Source organism: Lynx canadensis, chromosome D2 (genome assembly GCF_007474595.2).
Source record: "Lynx canadensis isolate LIC74 chromosome D2, mLynCan4.pri.v2, whole genome shotgun sequence".
Classification (NCBI taxonomy): domain Eukaryota; kingdom Metazoa; phylum Chordata; class Mammalia; order Carnivora; family Felidae; genus Lynx; species Lynx canadensis.
Window position 1 is genome coordinate 440,521 of NC_044313.2, and position 20,508 is coordinate 461,028.

Genomic DNA, 20,508 nt, shown 5'->3' on the forward strand with positions numbered 1-20,508 from the left:
CCCGCCATCGTTTCCTAACCTACTCTCTGCGGGGCTCCGGAAAACAGCCAGGTGACCCAGCTGCCCAAGTGACAATAAGACCCAGGCCGGCCGGCTTCAGGGACCTGTTTCCGGCGTCAACCGAGGACACGCAGCAGCCCTCCCGCCCTGCAGGGGGCCGGGCCCGGGGTGGGGGCCGCGGGGCCTCTGCTCCTGCTGCCGCTTCCGGGGAAATGCCCACCGTTCCAGCGCTTCCTCGTTTCGGATCTCATGGGGCCGGTGCCTCTGTACTCGGGGAGGAGCACCGAGGCCAGAGGGCCAGCTCAGCTCAGTCTGGTCCTCTGGGCACCTGTACCCTGGGCACTGGCCCCTCGGTCTCCGCCCGGCTGAGTGGCAGAGGCCTCACGGGGAGGCGTGCAGGACCAGGCTAGCCGGGCTGCTCCACGCACGACTCCGAGGGGGCCGTGCGGCCCGGGGGCCACGACGCGGACTCTGCCCGGTGAGCCCCGCGGAGGTGCACGCGGTGCGTCCTTAGGGGAAGCCCCAGGTGGACAGAAGCCGCCAGAAGCTCAGGCACAGCACCAGTACCTCCACGGCTTTCAGCTCTTCCATGACCTCTGCTATCTTCGCGGGCAGAATTCTCCAGGCCTACAAGAAAAGCACAGTGAACCCCCGTGGCCGTGCCGGTGCCCCCACGCCCGCCCCTGGCCGGCGCCCCCGGAGGTGACTCACGGGGGACTGCCTCACTGCGAGGTGCTCCAGGCCGCCCAGGATCTGCATGGCCGTCGCAAAGTTCCTTTGCTCGTAGCAAGACTTCGCGATCAGCAAAAATTTGGACAGTAAATTCACCTGCAACTGAAACCAGAAAATGACACATTCGGTGTGTTCCGGGTTAAGACGAGCCGGTAGATAGCATCTGAGGACCCGTTAGAGTAACCCAGCACCAGGGCACACAGGACAGGAGGCCCACCACCCGTGTGGGGAGGAGGCAGGTGGGCTCAGGTCTCAGAGGATGGCCGTGAGGGGCAGGAGGACGCTCATGACTCGGAAACACAAAACGAAAAGGCAAGCACCCAGTAGGCACGAAGACGTGAAAAGAAGTCAGCCTCCTTCTCCAAAGCAAAATCTCTCCCAGGACAAACCTCTGCTCTAGGAGTGAGACACACGGGGCAGGGGGCACAGCTTTAGGACCCGGAAGGGCACCCCGGAGCCGATGCATCTCGTGGCCAAGAGCAGCTTCTCATCTGCGTGGCGCGACTCCCCTGCAGGAAGGGCTTCAGCGCCTGACCAGGGGGTGGGTCCACGGGCCCCACTGCTCCTCTGCGGGTGGCCAGTCAGCAGATTTAGCAAATTCACCAGATTTGATAGGAACACCCGGTGGGATTCTCATTCCTAACCGCGTGTGCCATTTCAGAGGCCTGAGGTCCTAGGTTCATGGACCCACAGATAGCACTTGGATTTCACACAATTCCAGAGGCTTCTAGAAGATTCTAGAGAATTCAGCTGACCCCTCATTTCAGAGCTGCCTCACCCTATAAACTGTCACCAGGGCCAGGGCCATCCTTCAGGCGGGAACAGTTGCCTGCCTGTGGGTCCCAACCACATGTCTTTCCACTGGACTTGACCTTGTCTGCGGTGATTCTGATGCCATCGAAGGTCACACAGATTGGCCCCTGGAGCTCATCCACCATGGTGGCCTCCCAGCTGTCTGGCCTGAGTGCTTCTTAAAGAGTCTTGGAAAACATTTACTCGCTCATACTTTTTAAGTTGACATCCCACTTTTTTCTTCATATATTTAAACAGATGCAAAAATAAGGGTGCCTGGGTGGTTCCGTCAGTTGTGTCCAACTCTTGATTTCGGCTCAGATTTGTGGGATTGAGCTCGGTGCCAGACTCTGCTCTGACAACGCGGAGTCTGCTTGGGATTCTCTCTCTGCCCCTTCCCTGCTTGCGTGTGCTCTCTCTCAAAAATAAGTAAGTGTTTAAATAGATGTGAAGTATGTAATTTCCAGCACTTTCAGATAAAACTGTTCCATCACATCTTTGTTTTTAAAAAAATGTGGTAAAAAATATGCAGTAGAAAATTTACTCTTGTAAGCACTCTTAATAGAGCTCCGCAGCGTTAGTGACACTGGGTAGTGTCACAGATCTCTAGAGCTTTCTTCTGGTAAAACTGAGGCCACAACTGTCAAACAGCTACTCCCATCTCCTGCCCCCACCTTTCTGCCTTCTGTCTGTGTGGCTGGAACACCCCCAGAGATCTCCTAGAGCGGAATCACAGCATTTGTCTTTCTGGAACTGGCTTATTCCCTGAGCATGACGTGCTCCAGGCTCAGCCACGCCAGAGCCTGTATCATGACTTTATTCCTTTTTTTTTTTTAAATGTTTATTTATTTTTGAGACAGAGAGAGACAGAGCATGAATGGGGGAGGGTCAGAGAGAGAGGGAGACAGAGAATCTGAAACAGGCTCCAGGCACCAAGCTGTCAGCACAGAGCCTGACGCGGGGCTCGAACTTGTGAACCACAAGATCATGACCTGAGCCGAAGTTAGACACTTAACCGACTGAGCCACCCAGGCACCCCGACTTTATTCCCTTTTAAGGCTGAATACTATTCCATAGCGTGGATAGGCCACATTTTGTCTACCCACTTGTCCGTGGATGGACCTTTGGGTTGTTTCTTTCTCTTGGCTGTTGTATTCTATCACTTGGAAGATTACCTGAAGAGGTCGAAATGCGGTTTTGCCTTCAAACCCACCATTATTCACCTAGAAAAAGTCAACAAGTTTTTCTTGAAGGTGACAAACTCCACACCGTTTCCTGTTCTTCACCTCGTACTTCCATTCCGTTTTCCCCAGCGCGTCACGTGCGTGGGATGTATGCTGTCCCCAGGGCCCCGCTGCATTCTCTGCCTCAGAATTTGAATGTTGACAGTTTTCTGTGACCACAGTTGACAAATGGAGAAGCCAGTCTTCTGGATTGTTCTGACATTACGGTAAATAACACACAACACGTGAAACAATGCATACGTCGGAACGTGACAAACACTTTTGTCGAAGGTTCGCGTGCAGTTTCCTTGGAAACACGTCCCCCGATGAGCCACACAGGCTCTTGGCCCCGGTGGTTCCTGCATGCGGCTGAGTACTGCCCATTTGAATGATTCTGTCTTTTGCTTGTGGGGACACAGGGCCCGTTCGCGACAACAGGAGGCGTTCTGCCCCAGTGACACCACGGTCCCTACTGTCCTTCCAGGCTGGGTGCCCGGGTGTGCGCCCAGAGATCCGCTCCATCGTGCTGACCGCCGGGCCCGCAAAGGTGTCGTGCCGCTCCGTGTGGGCCTGCTGGGCAGGCACCCGCAGACTCGGGACACCGAGCTCACCTTCCCTCTCAGGCTGGGAGGGGGCCTTCGTCCCTCTTTTTGGGGACTCACATAGGGATAATCCTGGGAGGGCCGTGGAGTGGCTGTGGATTGTCCTTGGACCTGTCCTTGGAAGTCCTCGTGAGGACTAACCACACAGGCCCCTGTTTGAAGACCTGGTTTAGGGAAGCTACGTTCCGATGTCACGGTATTTGTAACGTCGTGGATTAGAACAAACCGGGTGAGCCCAGGCTCCCTGTTCTCACTTCTTGGAGAAGTGAGGGCTAATAAATCTCTAAAGTGCGAAAATTCTCCCCTAAGGGGGAAAATGTAGAGAACTCTGCACTTGCTAATGGGTCTTGGGTTGCCCTGTGGGTTTGGGGGTCAGGGGGACGCAGAGAAATATTAAAAAAAGAAAAGAAATCGCAGACAGGTGCTGGAACAGACTTTTCTGTGCTTTGCCATGTGATGGGGGGGTGGTGGCCCCTGTGGGCTTGGGGGCGGCTCCGGGGGCAGAACGATGGCGTCCCCCACCCCTGAGCTCCCCTGTCATGCTCAGCCCAGGGGCAGCGGTGATGGGGATCTCGCAGGAGGAGCCCTATGTTTGGGCCAGAGTTTGCCCTCAGGTGGCTGCCGCCTGCGAAGTGGTGGGAAGCCGCCCACGGGAGGAGCCCTTGTGGTCCCAACCTCATGCCTCAGCACGCCAGTGTGGCAGTTCAAGTGGGCAGGACTCGGCGATGCCCCGTGCCAGGGCTGGCCTCAGGTGGCAGGAAAGCGGAGGCCTTCGGGACGCACCGGGGCCCGGGGACTCCGTCCTCCCCCAGCCCCTCGTGAGTGAGTGGGAACCCGGAGGGAGGCGCCGGCTCTGAGGCAGGTGACTGTCCCTCCTGGCCTGCCTGGTGCACTGCCGGAAGCAGGTGGGTTAGTTCAGGCTGAGAGACGGGCCGTCAGGGGGAAGGCCGGCGGGGCGAAGAAGGGGCCCTCGAACGGCAAGACCTTCACCTTGACTGGACCGCTGACCCGTTTTGTTTATCCCACGAACCTGCTGAGAACACGCACTGTACTGGCTGCAGGGCTGTGACAGGAACCAAGCTGGTCCACCCTCGAAAAGTTCAGGTTAGGGGAAGGCCGGGAGTCACAGTTCCCAGCCCTGCGGCTGCGTATGTGAGTGTGAGAGGGGGGGAGTGTGAATGTGTGAGTGTGTGAGGGGGTATGTGTGTGAGGGAGTGCATTTGTGTAAGACTGCACGTGCACGTGTGACACCGTAGGTGTGCACAGGCACACGTGTGGAACTTGCACGGACGAGGGGCCGCCACGGCGCTCAGAGCCGGTGCGCATTTGCGGTGTTAGGGTCGGGGTGTGACAGACGGTGCGAGCCGGGTGGTGTGCCTGATGCTGTCGACAGAGGCTGTGACACGGCTCTCACCCTTGCTCGGGCGGAGTCTGAGGCTGCCCCGTGCGCGGAGAAGGGACGACTGGGGCCCCCCCGCGAGGCGCCGCGCCGCTGCGGCTACACCCTGGCCCTCCTGTGAGACGGGCACCCACCTTGGAGGTGTGGCTGGTCACGATTTCAGCGGCCACCCAGGTGCTGACGTCGTCCGCACTTCTCAGAAGCTGCAGCAGGTACTTGTCCTGGACGTAGTTGGGCAGAAACAAGCTGCACGTCTTGGCGGTCGGAGGCTCGGAGGAGCTGGCCCTGGAAGAGACGGGCGTGTGCATGCCGGCGAGGACGTGCGGCCGCGGCCCTGCCCCCGGGGCCGCGGGGGGCTCTCCAGACCCGGGTGGGGCCGGCAGGATGGGCTCTGCGGAGCGGGGAGCGTCTGGCTCCGAGGACGTTTGTGACGTCGGCGTCTCCCTTTGGCCAAAAGTGTCCACGAGACACTCAGGGGAAGCCCCCAAGCCCCTGCCACCAGCCATCTGTCTGTCCCAGAGCTCTGGGGTGACGCCCCGCAGGTGCACACTCACTTGGGGATGGCCACGCTTTTGTCCATGACGCCCAGGGCCCGGGAGTTTAAGAAGTGGACGGGATGGCACTTTTGAAACAATTCCTGTCGGAGACAAGGACGCAGATGTTCAGGGCACCTTTCCCAGGGGCCTCGTGGACAAGGCAGCATCTCTGGGGGCCTCTTTGCCCAGCCGTGGTGACGGCAGGTAGGATCATTGGGTCACCATGACCACCTTCACCCGCCAAGTGACTTGGGGCCCAGGATGGCAGGACACCTGGGGGCGGGGCTCAGGGCGCCAGGAGGGAGGAGGCCCACAGGGCGCCCTCTAGCGCTCGCGAGGCGGGAGTGTCAGGGACGCGGGCGCCGGTGGGCAGGGGGAGGGGTGGGAGTAGGAGCAGAGTCCGGGCCTTTCCAGAGCGCAGCCCCGCCCGCCAAGTTCACTGCCCTCCGCACGTCCGCCCAGCAACTCCAGAGAGCCAGCGAGGGCCCCCGCGTCCCTCCCCGTGGCGTCCCCGCGCCAGGCTGGCCGGCCCCGTCACCTGCTGCAGCAGCGTCAGCTGGGAGAAGAGCTGGTGGGTGCTGTACTCCGTCAGGAAGTAGGGCCCCTTTTCATTGGCCTTGGCATAGGGGCCGTAGAAGTCCTCGAAGAAGCAGGGCTTGGGTAGGGCGGACGCGATGGTGTACTGGCGCTCCTTGTGGTGGGGCAGCGCCAGCCCGTTGCCCCGGGACAGCCTCCAGGGGAAGCTCTGCAGGGCGAGGTCAGAAGGTGCTAAAGGGGCGGGAGGAGCAGCCCCGAGGGGAGGGGGTGGGGGTGGGGAGGACCAGGAGGGCTCCAGGCCCTTGCTCAGAGACAGAGAGCCGCAGAGCCAATCTCTGCCACCCACCGCTCTGGGACACCTGTCCTGGTCATTTCAGCAGGTCCCCCCCTGAAGAAGTGTGGCGCCGTACCCATATATTATGGGCAGGTCCCTTCAGACCCGGCCCCCGTCCTAGGCCATTTCCTGGCAATGATTTGTCCCACTCATCAGGAATGTGAGGTCATCTGAGCACCTGGCCGGGGCTCCTGCATTGTCCTCGTCCGGGGCGAGGACGGGCGGGAAGTGCCAGCCTCACAGGGCCGCGCGTGTGTCTGTACGTGTGTCCACACGTGTGAGCGCACAAGCGCGTGTGTGAATGTGTGTATGCATGCGTGCGTGCACTGCGTTCTCTGGGCTGTGCTGCCTCTGCCCCAGGAGACCCCCCGACCCCCCAGTCCGGGAAAGGCCCCCACCTTCCGGGAGATGCCGTCTTCCGAGAGCCTCTTACAGAGGGCGTTGAGAGGCCTGGTGTCCTCCTCTGCCTCCTTGGGGCCCTCCAGGTCTGTGCCACGTGAGGTGCCCTCGGCCCGCCGGTCAGTGCCCACCTCCAGGAGGCCCAGCAGGTGCTCTGCAGAGCCGTCCAGGGGCAGGATCTGGGCAGAAGCACAGGGTGGTCACTCGTCACCCAGACGGGGCTGGTGGCTCTCACCCCGAGTCCTGCCCACGGGCACGCGGGGGCCGCACTCACCTCGGAAGACAGGAAGTCCTCCAGCCTGCCCAGGAGCCCGGAGTTCCGAGTGAAGTCCACGGTGTAGCAGTCTTCCAGCCAGGCCTGCAGGAGGCAGAAGCTTCGCTTGTAGATCTTGGTGAAGGTCGAGGTGGGGTCCTGGTGAGCCCTGGAGGCAGACGGCAGAGACCTAAGCTTTACCGGGTCTGTCTGCTGCTGGGGGTCACGCACTGCCCAGCAGGGGGGTGTGAGTGGGGTCCGAACGTGGCTCTGCCTTCGAGGGGTGTTTCAGCCCTATCTCGCCCGTGTCAGGGGACAGAAGAGAGAGGCCGTGGCCGCACAGCTGGGCCTCGGGCTCGGCGACCCGGGACAGGGGCCTGCTGCCTGTCCGCCAGCCTTGCCTGGCGCCAGTCCTGAGGCACCTGTCACCCCTGCAGCTCGGGCTGAGATGCCAGGGGTCTGGCGCACGGTGTGAGCACACGCCACGAGAGGCGGAGTGGGGGCCTGGCTCCACACGTGCAGGAGGAAGGGGTACGGAGGTGTCCCCTGCGAGTCCCCGCCCCAAGGAGGGAGGTGATGGCTGATGGGCCAGGCAGGCGCAGGGAGCCTGTGGTGACGACAGGCCAGGTCAGAGAACAGGCCAGAACAAGTGCATACATCCTTCACTGACTGCAGTCCTGGGCTGCCTATGCGCTGCTGCTGAGGAGGGCTGAGGGCCTGCAGGACAGCACCCCCCTCCCCCCGTGCCCCCACCCAGGCCATCCCCTCCCTGCCTCCTCCATTAGCATCGGTGGTCTCTTCCGGCCACTCTCCCCTCCTTTAAAAAAAAAATTTTTTTTTTTTAATGTTTATTTATCTTAGAGAGAGAGAGAGAGAGACAGAGCGTGAGCAGGCGAGGGGCAGAGAGACAGGGAGACGCAGAATCCCAAGCAGGCTCCAGGCTCCGAGCTGTGAGCGCAGAGCTCGAACTCAAGAACTGCGAGATCAGGGGCGCCTGGGTGGCGCGGTCGGTTGAGCGTCCGACTTCAGCCAGGTCACGATCTCGCGGTCCGGGAGTTCGAGCCCCGCGTCGGGCTCCGGGCTGACGGCTCGGAGCCCGGAGCCCGTTTCCGATGCTGCGTCTCCCTCTCTCTCTGCCCCTCCCCCGTTCATGCTCTGTCTCTCTCTGTCCCAAAAATAAAAAAAAAAACGTTGAGAAAAAAAAAGAACTGCGAGATCAGGACCTGAGCCGGAGTCTGACACTTAACCGACTGAGCCACCCAGGTGCCCCAGCCACTCTCCCCTCCTGCTGCTCCCTCCCTTCTCTGGGCTCCTCGTCCCCTCGCACCCTCCCTCCTGCTCCGCCTTCTCCGGCCAGGCACAGCCATCATCCTGGCCAGGGTCGGCAGGGCCCCCCTGGCCCTTCACAGCCATTGACAAGGCGCCACGGGGTCCACCGTGCGTCTGTGCGGCGTCTCGTGGGCCGGGCCGTACCTGGACAGGGTGCTGTTGATGCGGTCCAGCAGGAAGTGCAGGAAGTCGTGGGGTGTGCAGAAGTAGCGGAAGGTGTACAGGAACTGCTGCACGTAGCCCTCCAGGAAGGCGTCGCTGGGGCGGAGAGGAGGTGCTCAGAACACCGGCGAGGCCAAGGCTCGGCCCCGCCCGCCCGCCTCCTAGCTCCATCCGTGTCCCCAACCCCGGGCCGGGCCGGGCAGGCAGCTCCTCCCAGGAGACCTTACCTGTGCTTCAGGTAAGCGGGGAGGGAGGGCCCGGCTCCCCCCAGCCCCCGTTAGCAGTTCTGAGGTAGATGTGAGAGAGAGAGCATGTGAATGTGCGTGAGCGAGAAGGCGTGTGAGTTCCGCGTGTGTGAGCACGTAGATACGCGCGGCCCTTGCCAGGAGAAGCACTTGGAGAAGTAAAAGGTGCGGGTATTGGTGACGTTAGGGACTCCCAACCATTTCTGGCGGGAGGACCTTCTTTAACATCGAGTTTTAAGGCACCCTCGCTATCTGCTTCTAGAACCTGTCTGGGGGGACTCGTGTGCGCAGGCAGTGACCCCCGCCCCCAAACTGGAAGTCACTACATTAGAAAGGAGAGCTGCTCGTTGTGCCCCAAAGTTCTCAGTTTCTTCAGGGCAAAACCAGGTAGGTGAGGGAATGAGCGTCCCCCGCCCGCAGGGGTGCTCCAGGGAACCCCAGGGCGGGCGACACCATGCAGGTCAGTGACTGAGTCCCAGAAAGAAAGGTGCAGGGGTCCTGGCAAGGCTGCTGGAAGGGGCTTCGGGGTGGAGGCCTGGTGTCTGGAGGGTGAGGGAGCCTAGCCACCTGCTCACCCTGGGGCTCCTGGGAGCTGGGAGTGCTGCGGCCGGGGTCAGGTCCAGCCTGCCCCACGAAGGGGGTGCCTACGGGGTCTGAGCAAGGGCTCTCCCCTTGTTGGAGGTGCTGTGCACGCACATACACAGCACGCCGCGTAATACCCCTCAACACACACATGCACACCCCCCAGGCACACACACACCCCACACACACACGCACACATGCACGTCTCCTGTATTTGCACAGCCCGCCCTCATCGGGCGGGTGGTCAGGGCTGGTCGGAGGACCCCCGCCAGGGGAAGTCTCCCAGCACAGTCGGTCGGGTACAGCCCACCTCGGGAGAACAAGGGAAGAGGCTGCCATCCCGGGAGGCCCAGGACGCCTCTGCTCTCAGGGTACTTCCCTCGTCCCCTGACAGCCCCCAGTGTCCCCTGCTGACACCTGACTATCAGTTCTGGGACCACCACAGCCTTCAGCTCAAAGAGGGCCCCGGGAGCCCCCAAGTGTGTCACGGGCCCCCCAAAGCCAGAACCGGGGGAGGCCTCCACCATTGTCTGGGAAGGTAGTCTGTACCCAGCCCTGACCTGCTGGCCCCCGTGGCGTGGGCCGGGCCATCGGGTCAAGGGAACCTGCCAGGAGGCCCTGTGCCTGTACCAGGGGGACACGTGGCTGCGCCGATGGACGGGGCGGGCACAAGGGAGGAGGGGCCAGGGGGCGGCCCGGGGATCCCTGCGAGCCCGGGTGTGAGTGGACCGGTCCTCCATGCTGCAGGGTGAACGCGCCCCTGTGCACGGATCAGTCAGGGTGTCTGAGGCACCAGTGCAGGGCTCTGCCGAGAGGCGGCAGCTGCAGAAATAGTTCAATGAGTGGCTGGGACCAACCGCACTGGCAGTCCCTGGGGAGCCACACGATTAATCAAGGCGTGTTTTGACCCGGCAAAGCGGATGGAATCCAGGCAGGTCTCTGAGGCTCCCGTGTGTGTTTAAATTCAGAAGTCCCCTGGGCTGTTAACTGTGCATCCCACATCCCCTGTCTCTCTTCCAAGGCACCTGCCCCGGCACAGCCGAGACCCAGACGCCCAGGTCTACAGGTGCACGTCCAGCCAAGAGCCCGGCAAAGGAGGCAAGCGGCAGCTGACACGAGGCAGCTTAAAGTTCTGATTCAAAATTTCCTAAATCAAAAGAAGTGCCAACCCTTCTCCGATGAGGCAAAGACTTTCACCTCATTCGCCTTCCGGGGGCCTGTTTCTTTGTTTCCATCTCCCTCCTGCTTCCAAAAGGCACGCGGGGGCCCAGGGGAGCCCACAGTCCCCCCCACCCCCCCAGGGGCCGGGGGCTGCACCTGGAGTAGAGGTAGGCCATGAGCCCCAGGGGCGTGCCGGCCTGCAGGACGCGGGCCTTCCTCTGCCTGCCGCCGCGCGGGTGCTTGCTGACGTTGTAGAAGATGAGGGACGAGGACTCGTCCAGGGGGCTGAAATCCAGCGTGTCGCAGTGGGCCGCCGAGATGTTCACGATCACGGGCAGGGCGCAGGGCTCCAGGCCCCACCGCTCGGCGTACATGACCTGTGTGCGGGGTGGGGAGCTAGCTGCCTCTGGTTGACCTGCTGCCACCGGGTGCTTGCAGGACATGGGTGCTGAGTCACTCTGCATGGCTGTGGCCTCTCAAAAATCGCGGCACGTTTTCATGATTTTTTTTTTTTTCCCAGGGACTGATTTCCCGGGTATCCACAAGAGCCTGAAGGCCTCTCGAGGGAAGGGGAAAGATGGGAGGGGCAGGGACGGGAGGGGGCAGATATGGGAGGGACAGGGATGGGAAGGGTAGGGGTGGGAGGGGCCGAGATGGGGGGAGAGATGGGAGGGGGCCGGGATGGGAGGGGCAGGGGTGGGAGGGGCAGAGATGGGGGGAGAGATGGGAGGAGGCAGGGACGGGAGGGGGCAGAGATGGGAGGGACAGGGATGGGAGGGGCAGGGGTGGGAGGGGCCGAGATGAGGGAGAGATGGGAGGGACAGGGATGGGACGGGCAGGGGTGGGAGGGGCAGAGATGGGGGGAGAGATGGGAGGGGGCAGGGACGGGAGGGGGCAGAGATGGGAGGGACAGGGATGGGAGGGGCAGGGGTGGGAGGGGCAGAGATGGGGGAGAGATGGGAGGGGGCAGGGGTGGGAGGGGCCGAGATGAGGGAGAGATGGGAGGGGCAGAGATGGGAGGGGCAGGGGTGGGAGGGGCAGAGATGGGGGAGAGATGGGAGGGGGCAGGGACGGGAGGGGGCAGGGATGGGAGGGACAGGGATGGGAGGGGCAGGGGTGGGAGGGGCCGAGATGAGGGAGAGATGGGAGGGGCAGAGATGGGAGGGGCAGGGGTGGGAGGGGCAGAGATGGGGGGAGAGATGGGAGGGGGCAGGGACGGGAGGGGGCAGGGATGGGAGGGGCAGGGGTGGGAGGGGCAGAGATGGGGGGAGAGATGGGAGGGGGCAGGGACGGGAGGGGGCAGGGACGGGAGGGGGCAGAGATGGGAGGGGCAGGGATGGGAGGGGCAGGGGTGGGAGGGGCCGAGATGGGGGGAGAGATGGGAGGAGGCAGGGATGGGAGGGGGCAGAGATGGGAGGGACAGGGATGGGAGGGGCAGGGGTGGGAGGGGCAGAGATGGGGGAGAGATGGGAGGGGGCAGGGGTGGGAGGGGCCGAGATGAGGGAGAGATGGGAGGGGCAGAGATGGGAGGGGGCAGGGGTGGGAGGGCAGAGATGGGGGGAGAGATGGGAGGAGGCAGGGACGGGAGGGGCAGAGATGGGAGGGACAGGGAATGGGAGGGCAAGGGTGGGAGGGGCCGAGGAATGAGGGAGAGGAGGGGAGGGGCAGAGATGGAGGGGCAGGGGTGGGAGGGGCAGAGATGGGGGGGAGATGGGAGGGGGCAGGGACGGGAGGGGCAGAGATGGGTAGGGACAGGATGGGAGGTCAGTGGTGGGAGGGGCCGAGATGAGGGAGAGATGGGAGGGGCAGGGGTGGGAGGGGCAGAGATGGGGGGGAGAGATGGGAGGGGGCAGGGACGGGAGGGGGCAGAGATGGGAGGGACAGGGATGGGAGGGGCAGGGGTGGGAGGGGCAGAGATGGGGGGAGAGATGGGAGGGGGCAGGGACGGGAGGGGGCAGAGATGGGAGGGACAGGGATGGGAGGGGCAGGGGTGGGAGGGGCCGAGATGGGGGGAGAGATGGGAGGGGCAGAGATGGGAGGGGCAGGGGTGGGAGGGGCAGAGATGGGGGGAGAGATGGGAGGGGCAGGGGTGGGAGGGGCAGAGATGGGAGGGACAGGGATGGGAGGGGCAGGGGTGGGAGGGGCCGAGATGAGGGAGAGATGGGAGGGGCAGAGATGGGAGGGGCAGGGGTGGGAGGGGCAGAGATGGGGGGAGAGATGGGAGGGGCAGGGACGGGAGGGGGCAGAGATGGGAGGGACAGGGATGGGAGGGGCAGGGGTGGGAGGGGCAGAGATGGGGGGAGAGATGGGAGGGGGCAGGGACGGGAGGGGGCAGGGATGGGAGGGGCAGGGGTGGGAGGGGCAGAGACGCAGGGGGACTTGCCTGCAGATACTTCTTGACCAGTCCAAGGAACTGCACCTTGCACTTCATTTCTTCCAGCTGCCCTTTCAGTTTGGACAACATGGTCTTCACCTCGGAACCTGGGGGCAGGCAGAGGTGACACAAAGTGGTCCCCTGAGCTCCCGGCGGGGGGGGGCCCTTTGTCCAACTCTGTGCTCTGGCATGTGGACACGCAACACTACCTTTGTTTCGCTTCTCTTTCTGCAAGAGCTTCTGGTAGAACTTCAGAGTCTTCCGGTAGTTTCTTTTCTCTATCATGAGCTGCTGCTCCAGCTCCTAGTGAGGAAAGAGCCCGTGAGCGCAGGCGACCGCCCTCCTCCCTCTGCAGGAGGTGCTGGCGGCCCAGGCTCCGCTCACAACAGGCTTTCCGTCTGTTGCCTCGAAAGCAACTGCTCAGCAAGGCCTACACGAGATGCACACACGGAAAACACGTTAGCATGCAGGGACACACATGTGAATCGTGTGGAAGTTCTTGGGAGGAAAGCTGTCAAACAGCCACAGAAGGACTATCTGTGCCCGCGAGCTGGGATGTGAGGCCTTGTGCAAGGCCTAGTGCAAGGACACTAGGAAATGGGAAGGGAAACCGCGCTGAAACAGCGGGGGGAGGCCAGCAAGGGAGCTCTCAGCCCACGGCCCGGTGGAGTAAAGACCCAGCAAGGACCTTGCAGGTGGATACACTTCACCACCCCGCAGGAGGAAGGAAGGTTTCCTCCTGTCCTGGCAACAGCCCAGCCAGTGAGAGGCAGTCATGGCCTAGCCAATGAGAAACCGCCGGAGCCCAGCTAAGGCGGGACTGCCATAACCCAGCCAATGAGGGGCTGCCACAGCCCAGCCAATGAGAGACAGGGATTCCACTGAGCCACTTAAAGAAAATTACAGACCGCCAGGTCCCCAGCAGCCCCCAGGATGCCCGCAGAGGAGGGGGTTGGCGGACAGGGTCCACAGCTTGGGCCTCGCCCTATCCCTTTGCAACCCAGGCCCTGCCTCCTGGCCTTGGCTCCACCCCTGACACCTGCCCCGGCCCACGGAGGGTCTGTCCTGGAGCGTTCTCCAGATACTACTTCCGGCCGGTTGGGAGGGCGCCTGGCGCATGCCTACCGCCTTCCTGGTCCTGGGAGGGGCGGGTGGGGGGGGCACTTGCGGCCCGGGGAGGTCCCTGCAGGACCCCCATGCGACCCCGCACCTCGGCCCCGCTGCCCGGGGGACCCCAGCACGGAGTCCCTGCCACAGACTCGGGGCGGCTGGCCCCAGTTCCTGCCGCGGCCCCTCGGCCACCCCTGCGTGGGCACAGTGGCCTGGACGTGTGGACGCTGCCGCCTGCGGACCGTCCAGAGGGCCGCGGTGCCAGCGGAAGTTCCGCTGGGTCACGTGTCACTGCCCACTAGGGAGCCCAGTGACAGAGGCCCCAGCTCCCTCCAGGAGAATTTGCATCTTCAGGGAGAGGAGGCGCATCCTCCTGGGAGGGTCCACAAGGGTGCTCGCTCGGAGGGGCAGTATCCCTGGCTCTGTCCTCCAGGGCAGACAGTCTGGGTTCTTCTCTTACACAGAGGGGGCAGGAAAGGCCCCAGGGCAGGCCGGCTCAGGGCAGGGAATGTTGGAAAGGACCAGAATCCAGGTGTGGCCCCTCCCTTCAAGGAGGGAGCTGACAGATACAGCCTGGCCCACTGCCCCCACCTGGCCAAGCCCAGGGCTGAGGAGGGATGTGACAGTGGAGCAGTGAGGGGTCCGGAAGCCAGGCGGGTCCCTGGGAGCTGGCCTTGAGCGTGGGTCTCCAACTGGGGCTGTGGGTTGACTTTTCCTGTGGGTGGGCACAGCGAGGGACCAGACTAGGGCCGGGGACCAGCGAAAGGTAGGCGTTGGCTCAGGGAGGTCTCAGACTCCCTGGGAAATAACTTCCTGTTAACAGGGTTCAAGGTGGCCCCAGGGCCCTGAAGCGGCCACACTGACAAGAACCTTAATCTGAAAGTCAAATACACTGTGGTCTTCACTTGGGGACATCTAATCACCTCAAACTCAAACAAGCTTTCCCCCGATCTTATCTAACTACAACTATGGACTTTGCTTTATTGTAGCATTTATTTCTGTATGATTTTGTAAAATAAAAAATGCAGGTGATATTTTAATTTAAATATTTGAATCCCTTCTCTCTGGTGGTTTTACTGAAAGGAGGTTCACGTGGCTGTCTTCTTCACGCTGCTACGATAACAACGGGGTGGCAACAGCCACAGCAGAGGGTAGAAGCCTCTAGGCCCAGGGCAGCTGGGGGGCAGGGGCCGTGCCTGGTGTTGGGAGTGTGGTGCAAACACAACCACATGGCCCTGCCACATCTCCGTTGGTAAATCAGATCCCCCATGGCCTCTGAGTGCAAGCTGCCGAGGGCAGGGGAGGAGTCACGCATGGGGAGGAGGTCCATCTAGACCTCGAGGGAGACCCTCGAGGGCAGGGGAGGAAGCCTGCCGAGGGCAGCTCGAGCTGCCCCAAAGCTGCCGTTGCACCGTTTGCCTGGGCCTGTGTTTGAGCAGAGCGTGGGATTTGACACCACGTGGCCCCGGGTCCAAATCTTCCTCCCCTACTTGACAGCTGGAGGCCCTGGTCACCAGCTGCCAGGGTGCGGAGGAGAACGGGCCCCCAGGGTACATGGGGGCAGGACTGAAGTGCGCCTCCGACGTGGGAGCCACTGGCCGTGTGTAGCAGCTCTTCTATTTCAGTGGTATGAAAATGTCAATTCCTCGGTCACGTGGGCCACACCTCAAGTGCTCAGTTAGCCACACGTGGCTGGTGGCTGCCCTGATGGATGGTGCAGATCTGGAACATTTCATCGTTGATGGCAGTCCCATCAGATGGCACAAATCTCCACACAGCGGCAAATGCAGGTGGCCCCGCAGAACTGTGTTTGCGGAGGACTCCTCCCCTGCCTTCTGGGTGTAGGGACCTGAGTGTCTCTGCCCTCCATGCATGCTTCTCTGTGACCTTGGCTTTCTGATGATGCAGTGGCCCCTGCCGGAGAGGGGAAGGATGGCCTCGGCCCCGTGTTCCAGGGCTCCCCTCCTTTTGCGTGGCTCAGAACAGCCATGGGGAGAGCACCCTCTGAGGCCACCCTGCGTGAGGCCCTGTCCAGCCCTGTCGCCCCCTTGCACGCTTGTCCAGATGCTGATAAGACCCCTTCTCCTGGAGCGGGTTTGTGGGCACTGGGGCCGATGGGTCACACACCCGCCAGAACGGGGTTCACGCGGTCTCGTCCCAGGCGAGCGTCTCGGCAACCTCAGGTTTTAAGGTTGGGTGTGAAGTTTGTCAGTAACACCTCTCACGCTACTGAACTACAGACTGGTTCTTTGGAAAGGACCATTTTGATTGATTTTAAACTAAATCTATGTGAATTAAAATTCACGCAGAACGGGATGATGGAGAAGAAAATGGGAGCCGGGCAGCACGGCCATGGCCACACTTGGCAGAAGCAGAAGGCGTCCTGGACCACGGGCTGAGCCGGACTGGCTGCGTCTAAATAAAACACCCAGGATCATTCGAGGTTAGGCGTTTCCCCTGGCCGAACCCAAGTGAGGGTTTTTTTCATCACACACCATGGCCCTTGATTTACACAGGCCTGAAAGCTGGCCAGTGCTGGGGAGGAGACAAAACCACAGTCGGAAGGAAGCTGGAAAAGCCAGAACTTGTAGGCAAAGAGAGAAGAGAGGGATTGAAAGAGCGGACCTACGCCGGCCGTCTCCATCTTGTTCGGTGTCCTCCACCTTGAGTGACTGTGTCCCCGACACGGCCCCTTTCCGGGAAAATCGCAGAAACCTCAGACCACGCCTCCTCCCCTTGAGTAACCTCCCGCTCACCCGTTCAAACTTCCCTATCAAAACACGTCCGGCCCCCTGCGTAACAGGACTCCGACCCTTCCCCAGCCAATCGGCCGAGGCCACGACCCTTCCCCAGCCAATCGGCCGAGGCCACGACCCTTCCCCAGCCAATCGGCCGAGGCCACGACCCTTCCCCAGCCAATCGGCTGAGGCCACAGCCATCACCTCACCAACTGCCCCTACACCCCTATAAAACCTTTGTGCTTTTGAAACTCGCTCTCTCTCCCCGGCATCTCACCCCTGCGTCGGTGCAGGTAGGGGATTGAGCTCGAGCTAGCTCGAATAAAGGCTCTTTGCTTTTGCATCGGACTCGGCTCCCTGGTGGTCTTTGGGGATCACGAATTCCGGGCATAACAGGATGCACTGAGATCGGCACCATTCACCTCAGCACTGAAAGCAAAGCCCGTTTTAACAGCAGGCAAAGGGCAACAGAGGACCTCCGCGCTGTGTGTGCCGCCTTGGAGATGCTGCGGCCACGCGGAAGGCGGGCTCCCGGCCCCCACTCGCGGCACGTGCTGGGGCGCCAGTTGGCACGCACTGGGTGTGCAGGTGCTGCTGTGCGGTCAGGGACAGACGGAGGGAACATGATGCCCTCTGGTTGACCCCCCCCACCCCAATGCCTGACCTGTTGCACACTCGCTCTGTTTGGGCAGCAAATGTGGAAGTGTGTCTAATGGTTGTTTTATACCCTTCGAGTTTGTCTGGGGCTCCTGTTTTGAAACAGACACGGTGGTTCTCAGAGCGAAACGTGAAACCGGCGGCCTGATCCAGCCCACCCACGATGCAGACAAGGGCACAGGAAACTCACCTGGCGGCATTCGGGTTCCAGCAGAGACGCCTTCCCGGGCGAGCAGGAACAGAAGGGAAAACACGTCACTCCACAGCTTCCCTCAAACTGCCTGCTTCCTGCAGACTGTCCCCCGCGGGAGCCGCCCACCGAGGACCGCAGGACCGGGCCCCACTCTCAGTGGTGGCAGGCCCGGGGAGCCTCGTCCCCACCACAGGGTCATGGTCCGGATAAGAACGGACGCGGGCGCCAGCAGCCTCCTGGGCTGAGCACGTCTCCGAGCCCACTTTCAAGAACAGTCTGCGCACGGTGCATGGGTCACCCACGCTCGCCAGGGGGTGCATCTCCCTGCAAGGGGCCACCACCCCGAAGACAACACAGAATTGAGGACAGGGCCCCGTCAGCCTGGGCCAGGCACTCGCACAGGTGAGAGCCACCCTCTGTGGCCCTGAGCTCAAGGGGCTGGAAACAGGGCAGCCGGTCCATAGCCGCCCAGCAGGCGTGACCTGTGATGTCAGAGGACACGACTTGTGACCGCAGAAGGTGACCTCCGACACAGGCGGCACAGCTGGACTTCTCATCCCCCCGTCCCCACAGCTGTCGGGGGAGTCGGTGTGGGCACCGCGAGCCGCCCTGGCTGCCACCCTTGTCCCCCGGGTCAGTGGGGCTCCTGGCTCGCGGTCCCGCTGTGGCCAGGGTGGTGGGACGGTGGTGGGTTGGGCTTGAGGGGCGGGCGAAGGGGGCTCCCCAGGGATGCTGCCCGTGTCTTCTCTGTCACTCAGAGCTTCACCTATGGTGACATCTGCAGGTGTCAGTTCAGGTCCCCGGGACCAATGGTCGTCGCTCCCCTTTTTTTCTCAACTAATTTTAAAATTTTTATTTAGAAATTTTTTTGTGACAAAATAAACATAACATAAAAGTTACCATTTTAACAAATTTTCATCGAGCTGTTCCGTGGCATCCAGTGTGCTCACCCCCCCATCCCCAGGACTGTCCCATCCTGGAAGATCTGTCCCCCATCAGACATCAGGTCCCCGTCCCCTCCCCCGTCCCTGGCGCCCACTGTCCTCTCTCTGTGGCTGTGAACGTGATGGCTTCGGGGACCTTGCGAGGGTGGAGTCACACCGGGCCTGTCCTTTTGTCTCTGGCTTCTGTCACTGGGCATCATGCCCTTGGGGCTCCTCTGCGCGTGACGGGTGTCTCCCTCCCGCGAGGCTGGGGGACGTCCCACTGTGTGCATATCGTACATCTTCTTTATCCGTTCATCCGCTGATGGACACTTGGGCGGCTCGCACCTGCTGGCTCCTGGGAACACCGAGCGCACACGTCCCCTCGAGACCCCACCTTCGGCTGTTCCAGGTGCACAGACGTGGGGCTGCTGACCCACTGATAATTCTGTGCTTAGGTTTTGGAGGGATCGCCAGCGTTTTCCGCGGCGGCAGCGTCATTTTACGTTCCCGCCAGCCGTGCGCAAGGGTTCCAGCTTCTCCTCATCTTCCCAACACGTGTTGTTTTCTTTCTTTTCCAAATTCTGGTACCGGCCACCCTGCTGTGTGCGAGGTGGTGCCTCGCTGTGGTTTTGATTCGCTTTTCCCTCACGACTCACGACGCCGGGCAACCTTTTCGTGAGCTTGGCTATTTGTGTGTTTTCTTCGGAGCGATGTCTGTGCAAGTCCGTCGTCCGTTGTTCGGTGCTTGCGGAGTCCTCTGTGTTCCCCACGTACTCTGGAGCCCGAGCCTTTCTCAGGCGTGGGATTAGTAACTGTTTTCCCCACTCTGTTGGTGGCGTCCTCTGATGCGCAGGTTTTCATCTTGATCACGTCCAGTGAATCTATTTTTACTTCTGTTGCCTGCGATCTTGGTGTCGTGTCCAAGAAATCATTTCCAAATCCAGTGTCACCCAGCTCCTCCCCTGTGTTCCTCCATGGGTTTTAGCTCTTGCGCTTCGGTCTCCGATGTTCTGGCTAATTTTTGAAAGTGCCGTATGGTCCAGGCCCGACCGCTCCTTTGTGCAGCTGGGCACCTGTCTTCCCAGCGCCATTCGCTGTGCGGACTGCCCTCTGCCCTCTGCCCGCTGGCCGGGCCTGGCGGCCTGTCGGCACTCGCGTCGGCGGGGACTTGTTTCGGGCTCCCCATCCTGCCCCATGGGCCTGTGCGTCTGTTCCGTGCCGAGACCACACGGTGGGGACGGTGGCAGCTTTGTGACAAGTTCTGAAACCAGAGGTGCGAATCCTCCACTTTTGTTCTTCTTTGTCGCGATCGTTTTGGCTGTTTGAGCTTGCTTGAGATTCCACGTGAACTTAAGGGTGGGTTTTCGATTTCTTCCAGGAGCACCGTCGGGTCATTGCTCTCCTTTCGGGTCAGCCACCTGTCTCGGTGCGGACGTGTGGCTACGCGCCACTTGGAGTCAGAAAACAGACCCGCGTGGTTCCTTTAGTTTCCACGCGGAAACTCAGACTGCTGCCGCTCCGGGCACTCTGTAGCTGCTTCCTCTGACTTCGGACGTCTCCCATCTTGTTTCGTCATCTCCTTACTTTCTGGCACGAGATGCCCCAGCTCATCTTCACGCGTCCCGGGGTCGGTGACTGCCCCCCGGAGCCCTGGTCCCTCTGACTGGAGGACAGTGTGCTCACTGCTGCTTCTGGGCCCTGTCAGCAACACAGCTGGGAAGTGTGCACGCGTGAGTGTCCCGTGAAGCGTGTTTGTTCCTCACCGCCTCCCAGCGCTCACGGTCTGTGGGTTCTTCTCATGGGGACGAGCATTGGGACGCTCAGGATCCTGCGTCAGGGGAAGCCGTTCCACTCTTGGTGACGAGGCCTATGCGCGTCTTGGGGTGTCATGAGCCGTGACCCCGTCGCTGGTGCCCGCTCTGTTCTCTCACCACCTGTGCAAGCCCCGTACCCTCCGTTTCCCATGACCGGGAGTCTGATGTGGCCCACAGTCGTGCTGGCACCTTCTGCCGCTTGTAGTCTGTTCACTTTCTATTTCTGGGAAAGGCCCCCGCGGGTGCAGAACCAGGGCTGCCGGGGCGAGAACATCCAGCGGCTCCGAGGGCAGATACACGTTACAGGAAAGGAAGTGCGAGCGAGGTCTGCAGGCCCCCCAGTGGAAGGAAGGGGGCCGTCGGGCCTGGGAGCTGTCCTCTCTGCCCGCGGCACTGGACTCCAACACACT

At 61.7% G+C, this 20,508-nt stretch overlaps 1 protein-coding gene across 1 annotated transcript in view; it reads right to left on the minus strand.

Annotated features, from left to right (window-relative positions):
- Positions 1-479: 479 nt before the first annotated feature.
- The window catches only part of KNDC1 (kinase non-catalytic C-lobe domain containing 1), a 62,906-nt gene continuing 42,877 nt past the window's right edge, over positions 480-20,508 (minus strand). The window contains exons 18-29 of the mRNA XM_030335179.1: positions 17,356-17,385; positions 12,870-12,963; positions 12,670-12,767; positions 10,443-10,663; positions 8,281-8,394; positions 6,829-6,976; positions 6,554-6,733; positions 5,823-6,029; positions 5,303-5,385; positions 4,883-5,033; positions 712-834; positions 480-627 (exon numbers count right to left, since the gene is read on the minus strand). Coding sequence (XP_030191039.1) covers positions 511-627; positions 712-834; positions 4,883-5,033; positions 5,303-5,385; positions 5,823-6,029; positions 6,554-6,733; positions 6,829-6,976; positions 8,281-8,394; positions 10,443-10,663; positions 12,670-12,767; positions 12,870-12,963; positions 17,356-17,385 — 1,566 coding nt within the window. The 3' untranslated portion in view covers positions 480-510. The remainder of the gene's footprint in view (positions 628-711; positions 835-4,882; positions 5,034-5,302; positions 5,386-5,822; positions 6,030-6,553; positions 6,734-6,828; positions 6,977-8,280; positions 8,395-10,442; positions 10,664-12,669; positions 12,768-12,869; positions 12,964-17,355; positions 17,386-20,508) is intronic.